This window comes from Podarcis muralis, chromosome 1 (assembly GCF_964188315.1).
Source record: "Podarcis muralis chromosome 1, rPodMur119.hap1.1, whole genome shotgun sequence".
In the NCBI taxonomy this organism is placed as follows: domain Eukaryota; kingdom Metazoa; phylum Chordata; class Lepidosauria; order Squamata; family Lacertidae; genus Podarcis; species Podarcis muralis.
In genome coordinates this window covers 72,359,576-72,381,192 of record NC_135655.1, presented here as the reverse complement: position 1 = coordinate 72,381,192, position 21,617 = coordinate 72,359,576, and the positions used below count along the sequence as shown (strand labels likewise).

The 21,617-nt window shown below is 46.4% G+C and overlaps 1 protein-coding gene across 2 annotated transcripts in view; it reads right to left on the bottom strand.

The window, feature by feature from the left end:
• TMEM86A (transmembrane protein 86A) overlaps window positions 1-9,972 on the bottom strand; it is a 52,399-nt gene extending 42,427 nt beyond the window's left edge. For both annotated transcript variants that reach the window (XR_003707179.2, XM_028733118.2), the window contains exon 1: window positions 9,746-9,972. Coding sequence is in view for 1 of the 2 variants with exons in the window: in XM_028733118.2 (XP_028588951.2) it covers window positions 9,746-9,766 (21 nt within the window). In the remaining variant the exon portion in view is untranslated. The remainder of the gene's footprint in view (window positions 1-9,745) is intronic.
• Window positions 9,973-21,617: the final 11,645 nt, after the last annotated feature.

The following is a 21,617-nucleotide window of genomic DNA, read 5'->3' as shown; positions in this document are numbered from 1 at the left end:
TCTGTAATTTTTGTGGGGGGTGTTATGAGTGCAGTTGTGAAATTGTGAACAGCCAGAAACTTATTGCAGCAGAAGAAATTGCTTTGAAAGAAAGGGGGTGAGGACAACCATGGAGAGCAGCAGAAATAAGCAGGAACTTTGCTGTAACATAACTTACTCCTGAGTAAACCTATAGTAAGAGGGGGAAGGTATTGCCAGGGTTTTATTTATTTAGCTGGTTTCAAACATTTCTATACACCCAACACTAATAGAAAAAATCATGAACAGCATCATCAACATTTATTACTTATACCCCACCCGTCTAGCCAGGCCTCCCCAGCTGCTCTGGGCTGCTCCCAACAGAATATTGAAAACACAGTAAAACATCAAACATTAAAAGCTTCCCTAAACAGGGCTGCCTTCAGATGTCTTCTAAAAGTCAGATAGTTGTTTATTTCCTTGTCATCTGGTGGGAGGGCGTTCCACAGGGCAGGTGCCACTACCAAGAAGGCCCTCTGCCTGGTTCCCTGTAGCCTCACTTCTCGCAGTGAGGGAACCGCCAGAAGGCCCTCAGCGCTGGACCTCAGTGTTTGGGCTGAACAATGGGGGTGGAGACGCTCCTTCAGGTATACTGGACCGAGGCTGTTTAGGGCTTTAAAGGTCAGCACCAACTGTGCTCGGAAACATATTGGGAGCCAATGTTGGTCTTTCAGGATCAGTGTTATATGGTCTCAGAAGCCACTCCCAGTCACCAGTCTAGCTACCACATTCTGGATTAATTGTAGTTTCCGGGCCACCTTCAAAGGTAGCCCCAATGTAGAGTGCATTGCAGTAGTCCATGTGGGAGAAAACCAGAGCATGCACCACTCTGGTGAGACAGACTGGTAGGTAGGGTCTCAGCCTGCGTACTAGATGGAGGTGGTAGACAGCTGCCCTGGACACAGAATTGACCTCCAGAATGATTCCCAGGCTGTGCACCTGGTCCTTCAGGGGCACAGTTCCCCAATTCAGGACCAGGGAGTCCTCCACACCTGCCCTCCCCCTGTCCCCCAAAAACAGTACTTCTGTCTTGTCAGGATTCAACCTCAATCTGTTAACTGCCATCCAGCCTCCAACCGCCTCCAGATACTCACACATAAACGCAACAAGAAAATTACATCCATAAAAGAAACACAATGTCTCAGGGAAAACCAGGCTTAACAGGTGAGTTTTAAGCATCTGGCCCAGGGCGGGGCCTGAAGGACTCACAGGGACTGCTGCGTTCTGCTGCCCAGGAGGACTCTCCTGTGTGAGTGTCTGAGGGCCCTGCTCCTTCCTGCCACTCACCATCTGGCCCAGGGCGGGGCCTGAAGGACTCACAGGGACTGCTGCGTTCTGCTGCCCAGGAGGACTCTCCTGTGTGAGTGTCTGAGGGCCCTGCTCCTTCCTGCCACTCACCATCTGGCCCAGGGCGGGGCCTGAAGGACTCACAGGGACTGCTGCGTTCTGCTGCCCAGGAGGACTCTCCTGTGTGAGTGTCTGAGGGCCCTGCTCCTTCCTGCCACTCACCATCTGGCCCAGGGCAGGGCCTGAAGGACTCACAGGGACGGTTGCTGTCACTGCTGCTGCGGCCCAGGGGGATCCAGTGGGGCGCAGAGTTCCTTTTAAAATGTTTTAAAATTTTCCTTTTCCTTTTCCTTTTATTTTTTTGTATATGTGGGGACGGGGATGGGGGTGGGATGGATGTTTAGTTGGGAATTTGTTTGATTTTAATGGATTTGTAATTTTTATAGTTTTTCATTTGTATTGCTTTTTGTTTTCTGAATTTTGTTTGTTTGTTTGTTTTTGTTTTTATTGTTTTAAGGTCTTATTTTGTTCTTAAGGGGAAGGGTCAGGGCTGCCGAGGAGTGGGTCCCAGCCAACAAAATGGCTGGGGTATGTTCCACAGAGGGGGATGCACTGGGACAACCGATCTCAGTGATCACGGGTAGGAGGAGGAGTTACGCTAAGACCAGACCATGTCATTACAGAGGAGGCAGGTTTAGTTGTTGTCTGAGGACTATCCCTGCCTCCGGGTCTGGTCCTGTCCGGACGGATACTAGAATCAGCAAGGGATACCCACATAGCCTGAAGGTGCTGCTGTGCAATGCCAGGTCAATGATTCATAAGACCACTGCCATCCATGACTTGATCATGGATGGAGGATTTGACCTGGCTTGTGTAACAGAGACTTGGTTGGATGAAGCAGATGGGCCTGTTCTTGCCGCTGCTTGTCCACCGGGTTTCTCTTACGCACAGCAACCCAGGCCTTGTGGGCGGGGAGGGGGGGTTGCAGTGATTTTTAGGAAGTCATTAGTTTGCACCAGGCGTCCTGTTAGGAAGACCCAGTTCTCTGAGTGCATGTTCTGGAAGTTGGGCAATAGGGGCAGTACAGGATTCCTTTTGGTGTACCGACCTCCCCGCTGCACCAAGGATTCCCTGCCCGAGCTGCTTCAGGTCGTGGCGGATGTTCTCCTGGAGACACCTAGTTTGGTTGTCCTAGGGGATTTTAATATCCATGCCGACACGACCTTACAAGGGGCCGCTCGGGACTTCGTGGAAAGCATGGCCTCCATGGGGCTGTCCCTGAATAACTTTGGCCCAACCCATAGCCGCGGACATGCCTTGGACCTGGTGTTTACCTCCATGGATGTTGGTGTTCTGACACTAAATAAAAGCGAAACAAAAGAAGTGCCATGGTCAGACCACTTCCTGGTGCAACTTGACTTCTCCGCGACCCTTCCCCTCTGCAGGGAGGTGGGACCGATTCGGATGGTCCGCCCCCGCCACTTAATGGATCCAAATGGCTTCCAGAGAGTGGTAGGGGATGCTTTATCCCATGTTGATGGCCTTTCAGCTGATTCCCTGGTGGCCTGCTGGAATGTGGAGTTAACCAGGGCTATTGACTGTTTGGCTCCGAAGCGCCCTCTCCGATTGCATGGAGCCCGGACAGCCCCGTGGTTTTCCACGGATCTGAGGGCAATGAAACAATCGTTGAGACGGCTAGAGCGCCGGTGGCGGATGACCCATTCTGAAGCTGACCGGACACAGGTTAGAGCTCAGTGTCGAGCCTACCAAGTGGCGGTAGCGACGGCGAAGAAGGCCTTCTTCGCCGCCTCTATTGCATCTGCAGAAAACAGCAGCAGGAGACTTTTTCAGGTGGTCCGCAATTTAGCGGAACCACCTGCTACATCGGGGCCCAGTACGGGCCACATGATCTCCTGCAATGATTTTGCAAAGTTTTTTGCAGATAAAGTCGCTCAGATTCGGGAAGAGGTAGACGCCACCGTGGGAGCAGGGCCAGGGCGGGAGAGTGCTAGAGTCCTGTCTAGTCAAATTGCGTGGGATCAATTCCAATCTGTTACCTCCGAGGATGTGGACAGGCTGCTTGGACGAGTGAAACCAACCACCTGTCTCCTGGATCCTTGCCCATCCTGGCTTATAAAAGCTAGCCGGGAAGGGCTGGGCGATGGGCTTCGTGGGGTGGTGAATGCTTCCCTCCGTGAGGGAACCTTCCCAGACCCGTTGAAAGAGGCGGTTATTAAACCGCTTCTTAAAAAACCATCTTTAGATGCGGCCACGATGGCCAACTATCGCCCAGTCTCAAATCTTCCATTCTTGGGCAAGGTGATTGAGCGAGTGGTTGCTGAACAACTCCAGGCACGCCTGGAAGAAGCGGACCATTTGGATCCCTTCCAATCGGGATTCAGGCCTCATCACAGGACTGAAACTGCCTTGGTCGCACTGGTTGATGATCTCCGGCGGGCTAGGGACAAAGGTGAGAGCTGTTTCCTAGTTCTGCTGGATCTCTCAGCGGCATTTGATACCATCGACCATAACATCCTTCTGGACTGTCTTGAGGGGCTGGGAGCTGGGGGTACTGTCATACAGTGGTTCCGCTCCTTCCTCCTGGGCCGTGTTCAGAAAGTGGTGGTGGGGGATGAGTGTTCAGACCCCTGGGCTCTCACTTGTGGGGTGCCTCAGGGTTCTGTCCTCTCCCCTATGCTTTTCAACATCTACATGCAGCCGCTGGGAGAGATCATCAGGGGGTTTGGGCTGGGTGTTCATCAGTATGCAGATGATACCCAGCTCTACCTTTCTTTCAAATCAGAACCAGTGAAGGCGGTGACGGTCCTGTGTGAGTGTCTGGAGGCGGTTGGAGGATGGATGGCGGCAAACAGATTGAGATTGAATCCTGACAAGACAGAAGTACTGTTTCTGGGGGACAGGAGGCGGGCAGGTGTGGAGGATTCCCTGGTCCTGAATGGGGTAACCGTGCCCCTGAAGGACCAGGTGCGCAGCCTGGGAGTCATTTTGGACTCACAGCTGTCCATGGAGGCACAGGTTAAATCCGTGTCCAGGGCAGCTGTGTACCAGCTCCATCTGGTACGTAGGCTGAGACCCTATCTGCCCGCGGACTGCCTCGCCAGAGTGGTGCATGCTCTGGTTATCTCCCGCTTGGACTACTGCAATGCGCTCTACGTGGGGCTACCTTTGAAGGTGACCCGGAAACTACAACTAATCCAGAATGCAGCAGCCAGACTGGTGACTGGGAACGGCCGCCGAGACCATATAACACCGGTCTTGAAAGACCTACATTGGCTCCCAGTACGTTTCCGAGCACAATTCAAAGTGTTGGTGCTGACCTTTAAAGCCCTAAACGGCCTCGGTCCAGTATACCTGAAGGAGCGTCTCCACCTCCATCGTTCTACCCGGACACTGAGGTCCAGCACCGAGGGCCTTCTGGCGGTTCCCTCACTGCGAGAAGCCAAGTTACAGGAAACCAGGCAGAGGGCCTTCTCGGTAGTGGCGCCCTCCCTGTGGAACGCCCTCCCACCAGATGTCAAAGAGAACAACAACTACCAGACTTTTAGAAGACATCTGAAGGCAGCCCTGTTTAGGGAAGCTTTTAATGTTTGATGTATCACAGTATTTTAATATTCTTTTGGAAGCCGCCCAGAGTGGCTGGGGAAACCCAGCCAGATGGGCGGGGTATAAATAATAAATTATTATTATTATTATTATAAGCAGGTATCTAAATGTCAATGGTGTAGGTACCTGCCTGGTGTTCATTGGAAGGGCAGGTGCCAGCACACTAAAGCCCAAGGTCTGAGATATAAAGAACTATGGCAGGATACAGCACTATCAAGAGTATTTTTATACTATAAAAATAGTATAGCCTCCCAAGACTCAAAGTCTCAAAGCAACCCTAGTCTTCACAAAATGGTACAAGGTATATTTATCTTTTTTCAAAGTGCCAGAGGTAAGTCCCATTACATTTCAAAGTATCTTAGTTTGGCTAGATTGTTCCAGCAGGGCTTTTCTAAAAAGTTATTTTAACTATCTACTGTCCCTAGAGATATTTGGGGTACTGAGCACAGTTTTCAGACACCTAATAAAAATGAACGATTAAATAAGCCTTCAAGGACTTTTGGACATTACAGTTGCCAAATCTGTTTTACCAGAAAATATGCAGTGCGGTCCTCTGTATGCTTTATTCGAAAATAAGTCATACTTTTATGCTCAGTGATGCCAGCTCTGTAGCTAGTAAATGTCTTTGTGGTCTAAAAGTTGGTCAGTAAAAGGAGCAAAAGATCTAACAGAAGAAAAAATTAGGGACAAGAATAGATACCTAAGACGGCCACAAAAATCTACCTGCAAAAAACTCCAGTTCCAGCCTACATAAGTCATGTTCACAGAATAGAATGTTTTATAACCAGGTGTTTCATGTCCAGAGGAAAAGAGAAAAAAGAATTCAAGCTGCTTCAGGCAAGTGAAAGGTCAAATAGAGATAATCTGTACCTTTCCTTTACCAGACAGTATTTTTTTTGGCACAATCTTCTATTGGTTCTAAAAGAAGATTGGCAATGAGGTAAAGACACAGAAAAGGCTTTTCAGGCTCACAAGGGCCAAATATTGGCCTGAAGCTTCACCAGTAAAATAGGCTGCATTTCACTTCATTCCCACATTAAAAAACATCACCGTGTATTCAGTTAAAGAAAAAGTATTATCTCCTTCCAATACACAGACGGAATAGAGGGCATTAAACTAACCAGAAGGATCTGGTTAGGGTTCCCAATTTCATAATACAGTTTCATAATACAGGACGGGTGCTGTCTATTTATCTTTCCCTTTAAAACAAACCCAATTAAAGGGGCCAGTCAGCAGTCTGGCCCATGATTTTCATAATATCAGGTTTTGGCAGTGCTGAATGGGGGGGGGGGGGACGTTAAAGTAGGAGCTATGTATGTGCTTCAGTTTGTACAACAACAAAAGTTCATTTAAGGACTGCAATACCACTAGGACTACCCCTCTACATATGAACAGACCCAGACCTTGTGATCATCATCTAAGGCCTTTCCTCGTGTTCCTCCTTCACAAGGCGTCTGGAGGGTGGCAACATGAGAATAGGCCTTTTCTGCAGCGGCTCCTCATTCCTCATTTGTGAAATGCTCTCCCCAGAGAGTCTCGCCTGGTGCCTTCATTACATCTCTTTAGGCAACAGGCAAAAATGTTTCTCTATAACCAAGCCTTTGGCTGATTAATATTTGTGGCCTATTAAATGTGTTTTGGGGGAGGGGGGTCATTGGTTAGTTTTTGTTTTATTATGTATTTTGTGTTCTCATTTTGTATTTTTATATTGTGAGCTGCCCTGAGATATTTGGACAAAGGGCGGCATAATAAATAAATAAATAAATAAATAAATAAATTGCCTTATCTTCTCTGTATCGTTCCAATTTTAGTATATGTGCTGCTGAAGTGAACAAAACAAGCCTTATAATTAAGGCAAACACCTGTTCAGCTTTTCCTTGAAATACTCCAGTGAAGGAAACACCAAATTGTGCTTAAAACGTTTACTTATATGTTACACTATCCCAACAGTAAAAATACTTTCCTAATTTTCAAAATCTTCCTAAATTTTAAATTTGTCACTTTTGTCCTCCTGGTATAAAAGTAATGCAGATGATAATCACTGAGTCTTATAATTAAATTAATCAAGGTAACATGAAAACAACATTATCTTTCGATCTTCTTACCAGTACCCAAGGACAAAGAGGTAACACTTTGTTTCTTTGCAGAGATAAATATTATCCCTGTGCAACCCCCTGCAGTAACTTCACCAGATCTCAGTCCCACAACCTGCTTTTGTGGCAAAGATCAGCCCTTGAATATATAAAGTAATAAAAATAAAGTCTTTCACACGCGGAGAACATTTCCCTGCTGACCTCCAAACCACTCATCTGGAATTAAAGAGCATCAAGATCAGAAAGTGAGGCACGTGACTTTGAAGAAGGTATTAATCACAATTTTATTTCATTCCTATCCCACTTTTCCTCCAAGAACCTCAAGGAAGTGTACATGGTTCTCCTGCTCTCATTTTATCCTCAGGGCAACCCTGTGAGGTAGGCTGGTCTGAAGGGCAGTGACTGGCCCAATATCAAGCCAGTGAACTTCGTGGCTAAGCAGAGAATTGAACCCTGGTCTCCCAAGGCCCAACACTCTAGCTCAGCCTTTCTCAACCTTGTGCTCCCAGATGTTGTTGGACTACTATTTCCATCATTCCCCTGCTGGTCATGGATGATGGGAGTTGTAGTCCCACAACATCTGGTGATCCAGGGTTGGGAAAGTCTGCTCTCACCACAACAGCACACATCCTCAAGTGCCCAATGAGTGAAGTCACTACAATACCTGTTTTAATTTCATTTGGAATGAAATGCCTGTTGTATTGCGGTTAGGTAAAGGTAAAGGGACCCCTGACCATTAGGTCCAGTGGTGGCCGACTCTGGGATTGTGGCGCTCATCTCGCTTTATTGGCCGAGGGAGCCGGCGTACAGCTTCCGGGTCATGTGGCCAGCATGACTAAGCCACTTCTGGCGAACCAGAGCAGCACACGGAAATGCCGTTTACCTTCCCGCCGGAGTGGTACCTATTTATCTACTTGCACTTTGATGTGCTTTCGAACTGCTAGGTTGGCAGGAGCAGGGACTGGGCAACGGGAGCTCACCCCGTCACAGGGATTCGAACTGCCAACCTTCTGATCGGCAAGTCCTAGGTTCTGTGGTTTAACCCACAGCGCCACCTGTGTCCCGTATTGCGGTTAGGACAGACAAACTAGGTGGATGCATGCAGAAGGTCCCAGATAAGGCTGGGAGAGGCTCTTGCCTAACACCTTGGAGAGATGCTGGTGGTCAGTGTAGGAAATACTGCTCTTGATGCTTCCTATGTTCCTACATAGGATCAGGGTTTTTTTCAGCTGGAACTCAATGGAACTCTGCTCCAGGTGGGTACCATGGGCGTAGCCAGGATTTGGGGGGGGGACAGAACCTCAGTTTGCTATGTATTTTTATTGATTCGAGGGGAGCAGCTGCCTCCCCTTGGCTACACCCATGGTGGGCACTATTGCCATTATAAGAGAACAAGGGAGGTGTTCATGGTGAGCTCTGGCACCTTTTTTTCTAGAATAATAGCACTGCAAAGGATTATTCTATTTTATCCTCACAACAGCTGTGTGTACTAGAAATCCAGTAAGCATCATGGGTAGCAATGGATTTGAACCCAGGTCTCCTGCGTCCTTCTAGCATGCTTTTGACTACATCACTCTGCTTCAGCAACCTATCTATCAGTCAGTCATAGCTGCGTTCATTCCAGATTAAAATTCTGCTACATATATATATATATATATATACACACACACACACACACACACACATATATATATGTAGAGAGAGTGAGTGAGTGAGAGAGAAAGATTTAGATATACCTACAGATCTACCTATTTTTATTTTATTTTCAAAACATCTTCAGCAGTCTAAATGGCATTCGGACAAAGATGTTTATTAGCTGCGGAGTGGGCAGGGGGCGGGGAGAAGCAAAAATAAAGCTTGCTGATTTCTCTGCACTGTTGTTCCTCGATCCCAGAGGGCACCCACCCGGGGATCAGAAATCCGTAATGGGAAGGGCACATGCCTTACACACGCGCATATATATGGGCCATGCAAGCACACACAGGCAGGCAGATTGGCAGCATGGTGCCATCCTCCAGCAATTCCGGAGCAAAGCAAGTCGGGGGGGGGGGGGCGGCGAGGGGGGAAAGCGCCAGAGAAAGGGGGAGGTGAACTGGAATCCCTCCCACCCGCAATCTTCTCCATCAATCAAACGGTGCCTTGCCGGCAAGCCCCAAGGAGAGAAATCAACAAAGTCACGCTTCCTAGTCACATGCCCAATGTTTTCATCCTATTGACTTTTGGCAGGGTTTCCTCCTCTTCCCCACGCCCCCACACCGCTTGCTATGTAAAGCAACGACCGATCCGGTCGTGATGTCTCTCTTCCCCCTTTCCAATCTCTACCCCCCCCCCCTTCTTCCACCGCCATCACAGCCACATTTTGCTACCAGCAACGGAGGGAGGCGGGAGGAGAGAGTAAAAAAGAAAAAGGGCAAGGAGATGGAAGTCCTACGGGGTGGCGGGGGACCACTCTAGGAGCCGGCACAGATGATGGGGACAGGATTCCCAGCGTAGGTCAGATGCTCTCTGGCAGCGGCTACCTGTCCAAATAAAAACCCCGAAGCGATTGTGAAGTCGTCAGCCGCGAATCTGCAGGGCTCGCTTCCCGAGGCAGCAATTATTGCAATCTTGACACTTGATTTTATACTTGCTGTGTGTGTGTGTGTGTGTGTGTGTGTGTGTGGTCCCCCTTTGCTCTCCCCACCCGCCTTGCAGTTACTAAAAAGCTGGCTGTTGGAACTCACCACTGTCACCGGCGACACCATATTTGCTGAGGAGGCTTCTCCCGCAATCCTTCCTTCGCCTTTGTTTATGAAGCTGGATCTGACTCCGGGGTGCCCAGAGCTTCCCCTTTAAATAGGACCCGGACTGTATCTATTTCTCTCAATGCAGATTGTTTTCTCGGTTCTTTTTTAGAACGCAGTGACGTCGCAATAGCTGGAGCGAATGCGCGGAGAGAAGGGAGCTGGGGGCGGCACCTCAGCGTGCGCGTTCCCTCCCCTCCTCCGGAGAGATAACTTGCTGGTGAGCAGACCCCGGGCAGGGGGCTGTCCCTATGTGAAACCCGCCTCTCCCCCCCCCTCTCTCTCACACATACACACACATACCCAGCAAAATCGACTTTCTTTTTCACTGGCTCCAAATTTCTCCCATCGTCCCTTCAGCGGCAGTGTATGTCCTAAATTTATCCAAAGTTGGCGAGTACCATGACAAAATCAGCAACAGAACAAGCAGGTGACAGGCTGTGGGGAAGGAAAGTCAATCTACGAGTTTGGAAAATGCAACAGTCACTGAGGTCTGATCCACGAGTGAGGGTCACGATGGAACGGCGCCTATCTGTATGCTGTTTAGTACGTATCCGTACTAAATCCTAGGATAAACTTGGGGGCAGAGAGAGAATAATATTTTGTCTCCCCATCTTCATTTCCCAACTCAGCATGTTTACTCACGCTCCTCTGAGATCGAGGAGCTCGCTCCCAAATTAAATTTCAGAAAGTTGGCGTTACAATTGCACATTTTCCCTGACAATTTCCATAATCTACTAATTGTTTGCTTCTTATGCTTTCATCTGACCCAGTACTGGGAATACATTTAGGAATGGTGCAACATGTCACATAGCAAGTGCTGTATTAAAGCTGTAACCCTATGCATGCCTTCTGAAGAGTTTGTCCTATTGAACTCAGAATTGCTTCCAATAAATCATAATCATACATGTGCTATGGTCCTGTGCTGAGCTGTAGTATCCAGATTGTTCTAGGTGTCTATAGCTATCTGCTTTGTTTGCATTCATGTCCTGATATGAATTCATATCTGGCATCTTCAAGACTCACAGATTCATTGTGGCATTAAAAAGTAAAGGTAAAGGTACCCCTGCCCGTACGGGCCAGTCTTGACAGACTCTAGGGTTGTACGCCCATCTCACTTAAGAGGCCGGGGGCCAGCGCTGTCCGGAGACACTTCCGGAAGACACTTCCGGAGACAAAGCTGCATCTGGCGAGCCAGCGCAGCACACGGAAATGCCCTTTACCTTCCCGCCAGTAAGCGGTTCCTATTTATCTACTTGCACCCAGGGGTGCTTTCGAACTGCTAGGTTGGCAGGCGCTGGGACCGAGCAACGGGAGCGCAGGGATTCGAACCGCTGACCTTTCGATTGGCAAGCCCTAGGCGCTGAGGCTTTTACCCACAGCGCCACCCGCGTCCCTTCATTGTGGCATTAGGTTTCAGCAACTCTGTTGTGATTGATATCTCTAAGTTTCTGGCATTGGTTACAACAGAGGGTGCTTCCAGGTGGAGGTTTATTGTGAAATCAGTGCTGCTCAGGCACACAAGCTTTTTGCACTGTCAGCATCAGAAGGCCATCTTTTACTTTTTCTTCTTTTTTTTACATTTCATACAGATTTTCTCTTACTTTGGAAAATTAGCTAAGTAATAACCCTTTACACATCCACAGTTATTAGTTTGTTGAAGCTCATTATCACATTTTTTGCAGGGTGGTGTGACATTTTGATGGGCAGTACCTAGCGACATTATCCCTACTTCCATTCATGGGCTTAGCCAGGATTTTTTTGCGGGGGGTGGGGGTGGGGGTGGGCAGGCCTTTTGTTGGGAGGGCAGGTCTTTTGTTGGGTGGTGGCAGAACCTCAGTTAGCTATGTATTTTTATTGATGGGGGGCCCGCTGCCCCTCCCTGCCCCACCCCCTTGGCCATGCCCATGCATCCATTTACTCCTCACGTGAACACACAACTTAGCTATTGTGCTTCTGGCAACCCAAACAGCATGAGTCTGCCTATTCCCACCAAATGCCATATGCTGAAGGCACACCAGTATTATTATTATTATTATTACTAGTATTATTATTATTATTGATTATTAATTAAATTTGTATACCACCCTTCACATCTAGATCTCAGGACGGTTCACAAAAATACAATATAAAAAACACAAAATACAGTGGTGCCTCGCAAGACGAAATTAATTTGTTCCGCGAGTTTTGTTGTCTTGCGATTTTTTTCGTCTTGCGAAGCACGGTGTCAGGAAAGTTTTGGAAAAGCTTCAAAAATCACCAAAGTCTTTAAAAACCTCAAAAAAGGCTACCACACCGCGTTCTATGAGTTGCTCCTCGAAGTCAAGTCGCAACTATATTAACGGTGTTAAGAAAAAGGAAACAAACTTGCAAGACGTTTCCGTCTTGCGAAGCAAGCCCATAGGGAAAATCGTCTTGCGAAACAGCTAAAAAAACAAAAAACCCTTTCGTCTTGCGAGTTTTCCGTCTTGCAAGGCATTCGCCTTGCGAGGTACCACTGTATATAAGAAGAAGAACAAAAACAAACCAATAATTCCCCCCCACACACACACACACAAGGGTATCAGATGCTAATCAGCCAAAGGCCTGGATGAATAGGAACATTTTCACCTGGTACCTAAAGGTGCATCTGCACCATACAGTTAAACCACATTTATACAATTTTAATAGTCATAGCTTCACCTCCCAAGTAATCATGTGAACTGTAGTTTACTCAATGAGCTACAATCCCCAGGACCCTAAGCAAGTTACAGGTCCCGGGGTTCTTTGCAGGAAGGCGTTTGCTTTAAACATGCTTTTAAGGCATGTTGTGGATGCTGCCCCAGTTCAGAGGACCTATTCGTGCAATATCTCAGCACACAGGGAGGATTAGCTTAGAGGCTGTAAAAGCAGTACATAGAGACTTAGAAAAAATTAATATAGAGTTCGTGCGCAAGGCACTTTGATCAGGATTTCAGTATAGGTCAACATCAGTCTTGTGCAAGACTTCTGTATTATTACAATGGAAATGGGTGTTGCCCCCCTCCCACAAAAGTACAAGATTCCATTTTGCCCATTGTGAAACATGATAGCCAAGAAGCTTGAAATATTTGCTCTTGCCAACTTTTTGTGGGAAATAAATGTCTATGTGCACAGATACAGAATTACCTGCATGCATGCCCAGACCAGGAACAGGTAGTGGAGGGTGGAAGAGTAATGACTGGGGCAGTGGCGTAGCGTGGGTTGTCAGCACCCGGGGCAAGGCAAGTAATTTGCGCCCCCTAACCCGTGGTTTTGCGCCCCCTAACCCGTGCATTTGCCCTAACCCCAGATGTTGCGCCCAGTGCGGCCGGCCCCCCCTGCACCCCCCACGCTACGCCACTGGACTGGGGGGAAGGGCCAGAAAATTGAGCACAGAAAGAAAAGGACCTCCCACTAGTATGGGAGGGAAACAGTGGAATACCTATGGGGGGAAATAATAATCTAAAGCTGAAAAAACAAAGTGGAAGGATGATTGTGTGCCAGTCATGCTCACAGAAGAACTGGACCTGAATGTTCCATTTGTGGCAAAAAAGCCCTGTCTGGAAGCACCCACTAAACCTTATGAAATAATATGTGATAGTCCTTAATGTACCACAAGACTCTGTCTTGCTTTTGTTGCAACTAACTAACAGGGCTACCTCTCTAGAACTTATCTGGATGTTTGATATTTACATCATATTTAATGTATTTGGTGCAAGATGCAAAATGTATTAGCCATGAACGTTGTGAAGTTAGAATAAAATACAAGTGACAAATGTAAAATCAGCCCTTGAATGTTAAATCACATATTTCCTCTTTTGGACACATATTCCTTCTTCTGAAGCTCTTGAGTGAGGAGAACTTAATTGGCCAATTGAGGCACAGCCTTTTAACTTCCTCCATGACTGACAGATCTAGGAGTCACCCAAGCAAATATGTTCACCCATCCTCCAATCTAAAAACATAAGATCCTGCTGGATCAGGCCAGTGAATCCTGTTATCATAGTGTCCCAACAGATGTCTGTGGGAAACATAGATGAAGGGTCCAAGCACAAGAACACGCCCCCTTCTGGCAGTTTCCAGCAACTGGCATTCAGAAGCATTTCTGCTTCCAGCTGTGGAGGCAGAGCTTGGCCATAATGGCCAACAGTCAACGACAGCCTGATCCTTCATGAACTTGTCTAATCATCCTCCTACGTCATGTAAATGATTAATTGTGGATATAATTATTCCCTTTTCTAGAGCCAAAGGTGGCAGCCCTTTGTGATGCAATTAGACTTCATCATCATAATCACAAAAGTATGCTGTGTTCAAAATGATACCCCTTCCAAAACTAACCTATTTATTCCAAACTCCCAACCCCAATCTGGATCCCCCCAACCCAACTCCAGAAGTGGCAGAAAAAACTATACTTGTTTATTTGCTCACACAAAAAGCCAGGAATGAGCCCCAAATACCTGCACCTCCCCTCCTCAGAAGGAGGATGGGGAATCCTCAACATAGGATCATATGACATCGCCAACCAAGTACTCCACATAACTCCCTATGCTCGAGAAGATGAGATGAAACAATGGGTCCACTGGGAGAGAGAAACCATCAAAAACATCCCCTCAACAGCACACCCATTTCTCCAAAACAAACTAAACACTGAACAGGTTCACACAGAAGGGAAAAGTAGGCAACCTATCCCCCTCCCCGCTAACCCTCCTGACCTATCACCCACTATTCCAACACGCAGCACAAAATATCCAGGTAAAAACCTGGCAAGCTAAAGGCCTACACTGTCTAAAAGACTTCTATAAAAACAACAAACAAGAAATACAACACAAACTAGGGGACACCCAAATACCTTGGCTAACACACCATTCAACTACATGCCTTCTTAAACAATCCAGCAGTAAAATCAGCAGCCACTAGGCCCTTGTCCACCTTGAAAACCTTTTCTTGACAGCAAAGGGACACGGTAAAGGGATGGTATCCACAATATAGAAAATACTGTTCCAAAATCCCACAAACCCCTTTGACACAATCAAAGAACAATGGGAGCATAGGCTTTGCAATTCACCCCACTCAGTGGACTAGAATGTGTTCCAAACCTCCCTTTAAGTCCGTATTAGCCAAAAGAAGGGAACTCACTCTGAAACTTACCTACAGGTGCTCCTTAACACCATGGAAACTGGCGCTGATGCACCCAGGAACCTCACCAAGATGTTAGAAAGTCTGCACCTCCACAGGCACATACCTCCACATGTGGTGGGAATGCCCTTCAACCCTTCTGGACAGCAGTCCTATAAGATATATGCAAAATAACTAAACAGGTACTAGGACTCACCCCAGAACTGGCCCTCATGAACATCTTCCAAGATCATAATGCCCACTCCCATTATACAGTGGTACCTCAGGTTAAGAACTTAATTCATTCTGGAGGTTTGTTCTTAACCTGAAACTGTTCTTAACCTGAGGTACCGCTAATGGGGCCTCCCAGTGCCACCGCACCAGCTCAGCCCTCACTTTCAGTGTAATGTTAAAATGCCATACACTTTGTGGGATGGGAGGAGGGAGAGAACAGGGGTACCAACTGGCTCCTTCTGTGAAGAAAAAGAAGAAGAGTTTGGATTTGATATTCCGCTTTATCCTACCCGAAGGAGTCTCAAAGCGGCTAACATTCTCCTTTTCCCTTCCTCCCCCACAACAAACACTCTGTGAGGTGAGTGGGGCTGAGAGACTTCAGAGAAGTGTGACTGGCCCAAGGTCACCCAGCAGCTGCATGTGGAGGAACGGAGATGCGAACCCGGTTCCCCGGGTTACGAGACTACCACTCTTAACCACTACACCACACTGGCTCTCTGTGAATGTCAGAAGAGCCCAGCTGCATCAAGCCAATGGCCCATCTAGTCCGGCATCCTGTTCTCAGTGTGCCCAACCAGATGCCCATGGGAAACCCACAAGCAAAGACCTGAGTGCCAGCAGTGCTCTCCCCTTCCTGCAGTTTCCACCAACTGGCATTCAGAAGCATATATTGCCTCCAACAGGAGCCTTGGCCTCCATGAATTGGTCTGATCTTCTTTTGAAACTGCCTGAGTTGACATCTTTATGTGGCCTTCCAGAGCCTGGTATATAACTCTGCCTCAGTCACTGGGCTTTTTGAGGGGAAAGGAAATATCGGGGAGGAGCACTTTTTAGAAAAGAGTGGCGATAGAAGATGAGCTTCAGGCTCTTTGCCAGAGTCTGTGCTCAGCATCAAAATCCTTTCAGCTGTGCAGGGATAGGGGTGTTTTTGAGACAGAGAGAAACAGAGCCGTTTTGAAGAGGGCCTTTTACTGCCATGCAGTCAGGAGGAAAAGACTCTTGATTTCTTTAGCTTTGGCTGGATCTGAAATGGCCTTTCAAGGTCTGCTCAAAGCACATGTGCATGAATATAGGTTTCCAGGAGCAGCTCACCTAGGCTTTCAAAAAGAGCTATCATTAATTATTATTATTATTTACTATTTCCATTTCTTTGACTTGAAATCTAATCTGCCCTTCCTTTGTGTCTGTCCCTTGGCACTCCATGATGGCACAATACAAAACAAGCCTAGCAGAGCTACCAACTTCCTTTGCATTTCTTCTAACTTAATGCTGCTCCAGCAACATTCCAGGAACTAGCCATAAATCTGCTAAGATCAGGACTTCTTGCCAGATATGATAATTGATGCAGGAACAAACTGCACCAAGCTTCTTTAGGGCTATGGTGAAGCTAGTCTTATTAGAAGCCATTCTGTCGTTATTAGTATCATTTCAGCACACAAAGTCTGTCCCGCCTGACTTAATGGCTTTTGTGTGACACTTCTCTCCCCCCCCCCTCACTGTCATCAAAGAATACTGCTGATTGTTCAGCTGTGGGTGACTGACAAAGAGATCCGAGACTTGCTCTTTTCCGTGGAGCCTTGCTAGACTTTTCTCATGGTTATACATCCATGAGGCTTTCAGCCGTCCCCATGGGAACATCACATGAAAAAGAGAAAGAAGAAGAGAGCTGATGCTTTGGGTCTCCATTTATTATTTTATTTTTTTGAATTCCCACAGCTTGGTTTCCATAGCAACAGAGAACTGTGGCACCATTGTGGAGCTTTAATAAAGTCTGTCTCCAACCATTTCACATTAACTTAGCAGACTTCACCAGCTGAGATACCTAGGGTGGATCAATACCTGAGATACCTTGGGTGGAAGCACTTAACTGAGGCTCTTGCCACACCAGAACAAGTCGGATTATGGAATTTGCTATCTGTAAGAGAACATTCCATGCTCTTTAATATCCATGTGAAGCCGCTGGAAGTAGTCATTAGGAGCTTTGGGGCAAGGTGCCAATAGTCTGCTGAGAACATTCACCTGTGTTTCTTCACAACATCTGAATCAGGAGAGGACACAGTGGTGAAATGGAAGAGGAAAGACAAGCTGAGCTTGAATCCTGGCAAGTCAGAGGCTCTGTGGGTGAGTGGTTCCCGTGTCTGAAAAAAGGTCAAGTGCTTGGAGGTGCCTCAAAAGTTTGGGGGTGCTTCTGAATCCAGTTTTGTCTCTGGAGGCCCAGGTCACTTCAATGGCTTAAAGCGCCTTTTACCAGCTGCGACAATGCTACAATGGTTCCTGGACTGAGAAAACTTGGCTACAGTAGTTTATGTGTTGTTTACTTCAAGATTGTATTACTGCAATGTGCTCTATGTGGGGATTCCTTTGCACTTGATCCAGAATGGAGGGCCCAGTCAAGTTAAAGCTTTGTGGCAGAGCCACCTAAAATGTGATCATGCTACAAAGGCATAATAAATTAATTTGGCAAAAAAAAGTAACAAACTAGAGCCCTTGACTTAAAGGTTCAGATGTGAAACTGCTACAGTTGCTCCCTATAGAAAATGTCTCACATCCCAAAAACTAAGTCACCTGTGTTAACCATGATATGTGAGAATTACCTACAAGAAAAGACTCATTTTCTGTGCAATTACACTGCCATTAAATCAAACATAGCGCTAAGGCGAACGTTGCATCAGCGCATGGGTTTCTGCTTTCACAGTGGAACATTCTTCTCCTCTGCTGTCCCACCTAGAGATCCCTATATTTGTAATGCTTAACATCTTTGGGGTAATATTGATCATTTTTGATAGAATTTGAGAGTCCACTTTTTTTCTATTCATAAGCATAGGAAAAAGAGCGGATTACATCAGCATAGAAGATGTTTTATCATAAACACAGAACACAACATCTATGCTAATAGCATCGCTGAAAATGTACAAGCCAAAACAACAATTACAGAAAGTGAATCAATAATCAATCTGCTTTCATCCTCCTTTGGTTATGAAATTATTGCTGTGGATGCAATTAATTACACCGAAGGGGATTGCCTCCTATTTATATTCAGCTGTCCAGTCTGATCAGGGCCAAATGGCTGAACATGAAGAGGTATAAATGTCAGTGTGCTGCTAACAATTTCAGGTGTTTTAACTCCTTGGTGAACTGATGTGTGAATGTCCACATATCAGGGCTTTCAGCTGATCCAGAGAGTGGGAGGACTCCACAGGGTTCCTCAAAGAGGAGGAAGGGCAAGTTAGGGCAAGTGTGGGGAATCTTTGGCCCTTCAGATATTCCATAACTACAACTCCCATCATCCCTGACCATTGGCCATGGTTGCTGGGGCTGATGGGAGTTGTACAACACCTAGCATCATCTAGAGGGCCAAAGATTCCTCCATCCCTAATGTAGGAGAACCATGCAGTGCTCTAACACTAGCATTGGCAGTGAGGATGTGGCTGTACTAATGCCATGACAGTTTACCATCTGGATCACATGAACTCAGGCCATGAAATAATACTGGAAGGACACTGATACATTGTCAAACAGGAAGGATGATGTTGTGGCTCTGCAACTCTCAGCATCCCGGACCATTGGCCATGCTGGGGTGGGTGGGAATTGGAGTTCAAACTCCTGGAGGGCCAGAGGTTTCCCTTCATTGGTGCAGAATATTTTCTGTCCTATAAAGTTGCCTGATTTATCTATGGAGTGCATGTTCCTTGATGCGGTAAAAGGTGGGGGGGGGGGGGGTGATCCTACATTGAAGCTTTCAAGAGCTGAACTTTAGTCAAAATTACCAGTTAAGTGGACCTGTACCTAAAAAAGGAGCACTTCATTTTTAAAAATAATAATAAATGGTTTTTCAATTATATTCAATTATATTCATATATGTAATCATTGTAGAAAGGCCACTGTGATAATGGCATGATGGGGTGGTTTGCATTCCATGTGAAATGCACACTCATTTATAGAATACTAACAATGATAAAAGCTATTAATAGAATTGCGCTACATATGTTAATCGTGCAATGCATAGTGGTTCGCATGTCATGGAGTGGAGACAGCAGCCACTTCACTCCTCCCTGCCCTTGCAGATACATATGATGAAAACAATGTTTAAATGCCTCCTGTGAAATATGCTACTATTTGGAATTATTAGTAAATTTTCAGCTTCAACTGCGAATATCACCTCAAGGACAAGATCCTGATATTTTTGAATAAAGCATATCTATATCTATATCTATCTATCTAATATGTTACTACCTTAATAATTATTGTTGTTTATCTCAGAGATTGTGACTGAAATAACCCAAATTTGTATTTGTTTCTCTCTGTGTGTGCGCGCACTTACTTTTCATTTTTATTCTATTGTATTGGTTTTTCTTCTTTATTTTCATATTAAATTATATGTTCTTAATTAAATAAAAAGGTTTTTTAAAAAGAAGAAGAAGACTGAGAATCGTAGAATTGTAGAGTTGGAAGGGACCCCAAGGGTCATCTAGTCCAACCTCGTGCAGCACAGGAATCTCAACTAAAGCATCCATGACAGGTAGCTATCCGACCTCTGCTTAAAAACCTCCAAGGAAGGAGAGTCCACCCCCTCTCATAGGAATCTGTTCCACTGTTGAAATAGCTCTTGCTGTCACTAAGTTCTTCCTGATGTTTAATCGCAATCTTCTTTCTTGTAACCTGAAGCCATTGGTTTAGGTCCTAGCCTCCTCTCTTACCACAGCTAATTTCAGATGCAGGTGGGGGAATTGAGAGGACAGTCTCTGATAACAAAGTGGTCAGCCAGGCTGATGTGACAAAAGGTGGTCCTTAGGTACCCAGATCCCAAGCAGCTTAGGCTTTTCTGTGGTAAGTTGGCTTCCATGGAAAGCACCATCACTCTGGATTGTTCCCAGAAACAGATGAGTGGCCAGTAGTGTTTGTTTGTTTGTTTCATACAGCTGGCCCAGTTAATAACCTAGCTGCTGAATTTTAAACTAACTGAAGTTCCCAATAAGTCTTCCAAAGGCACGCAATGCACTGTAGTACTCTTAATGTAGAGGTTACGAGAGTGAAGAGCACAGACAAGAGTGGCCCACGAACTCTGTCCAGGAAGGATTGCAGCTGGTGAAAGTCCTGCGATGCCACAGAAGCCGTCAAATAGGTGGCATACTTATAGAAACAGTCTTGGAATGAAAAACCTGCAGGGCAATAGGTTACATTACAGTGGTACCTCAGGTTACAGACGCTTCAGGTTACAGACTCCGCTAACCCAGAAATAGTACCTCGGGTTAAGAACTTTGCTTCAGGTTGAGAACAGAAATCGTGCTCCGGCGGCGCGGTGGCAGCGGGAGGCCCCATTAGCTAAAGTGGTGCTTCAGATTAAGAACAGTTTCAGGTTAAGAACGGACCTCCAGAACGAATTAAGTTCTTAACCCGAGGTACCACTGTATACCCTAATCTGCCCCATAGAGTCCTATACGCAAGAAAAGGTCTTTGAGTTCCTTTCAGAAAGGTGGTATGAATAAAGGTCCTGAATAATAGAGGAGGAATATACAAAAGGAACAATGGTGCCCTTTATTCAGCACCTCATAGCCTGGTAAAGGGTACTAAAGAAAGGGGATCAGATTTCTGTAGCCAAATTCACCCTCAGGATCTGATGGTGAAAAGCAGAACACAGCAGCCATCTTTATGGCCTCTGGAATGTACTTCATACTATACCTCTGCCTGCAGCCTCCTTCCTACATCGGTTTTTGAATTCTACAGTTCTAATTAAACATGGACACCTCTGAAGCTCATGTCTTTATCTGCAGAAGCAGACCTTATTTGTGGAGCATAAGGCTATCAATAGCTACCAGCCATGATGGCTGTGTACTACCTCCACTATCAGAGTATGCATGTCTCTAAATACCAATTGCTGGAGAACACAATTGGGTTGAGTGCTCTTGGGCTCAGATCCTACTTGTGGGGTTCCCAGAGGAAGCTGGTTGGTCCCTTTGAGAACTGGATGCTGGACTAGATGGGCATTTGGTCTGATCCAACAGGGCTTAAGTTGCCAGTAAAGCTTACTGAGGGCTGTTCCCACTTCCTTGGGAGCAAACCCTGCTGAAACGCAACGTGGCTTGCTTCCGAGATGCCATATATAGATATATAGCTCATATATAGATCTAAGTAAGCGTGGGGATCATCTGATACTTTTGTACAAATTCAAATGAAAAGGAGTGGAGTGAAAAACAAGCAGCAGGTGGAACCAACAGAAGGCCAGTGCAGTAAACTGGGAAAACACATAGTGAGTCATCACAGTCACGTCCTCTGAATTTGCAGCCCTGAAGGAACTCGTGCACAGGAGCCTTCCAGCTTTTCTTTCTGGCCAAAGTCAGGTTGACATTGTCAGCCATCTAGAGCTTGGAGCACCATCCGTATGGAGCGGAGTACCTGCTTCCTTAGCAAGTGCCATTAGGCACTGGTGGGCTCTCAATTCCCTGAAGCAGCACACGGATGTAGC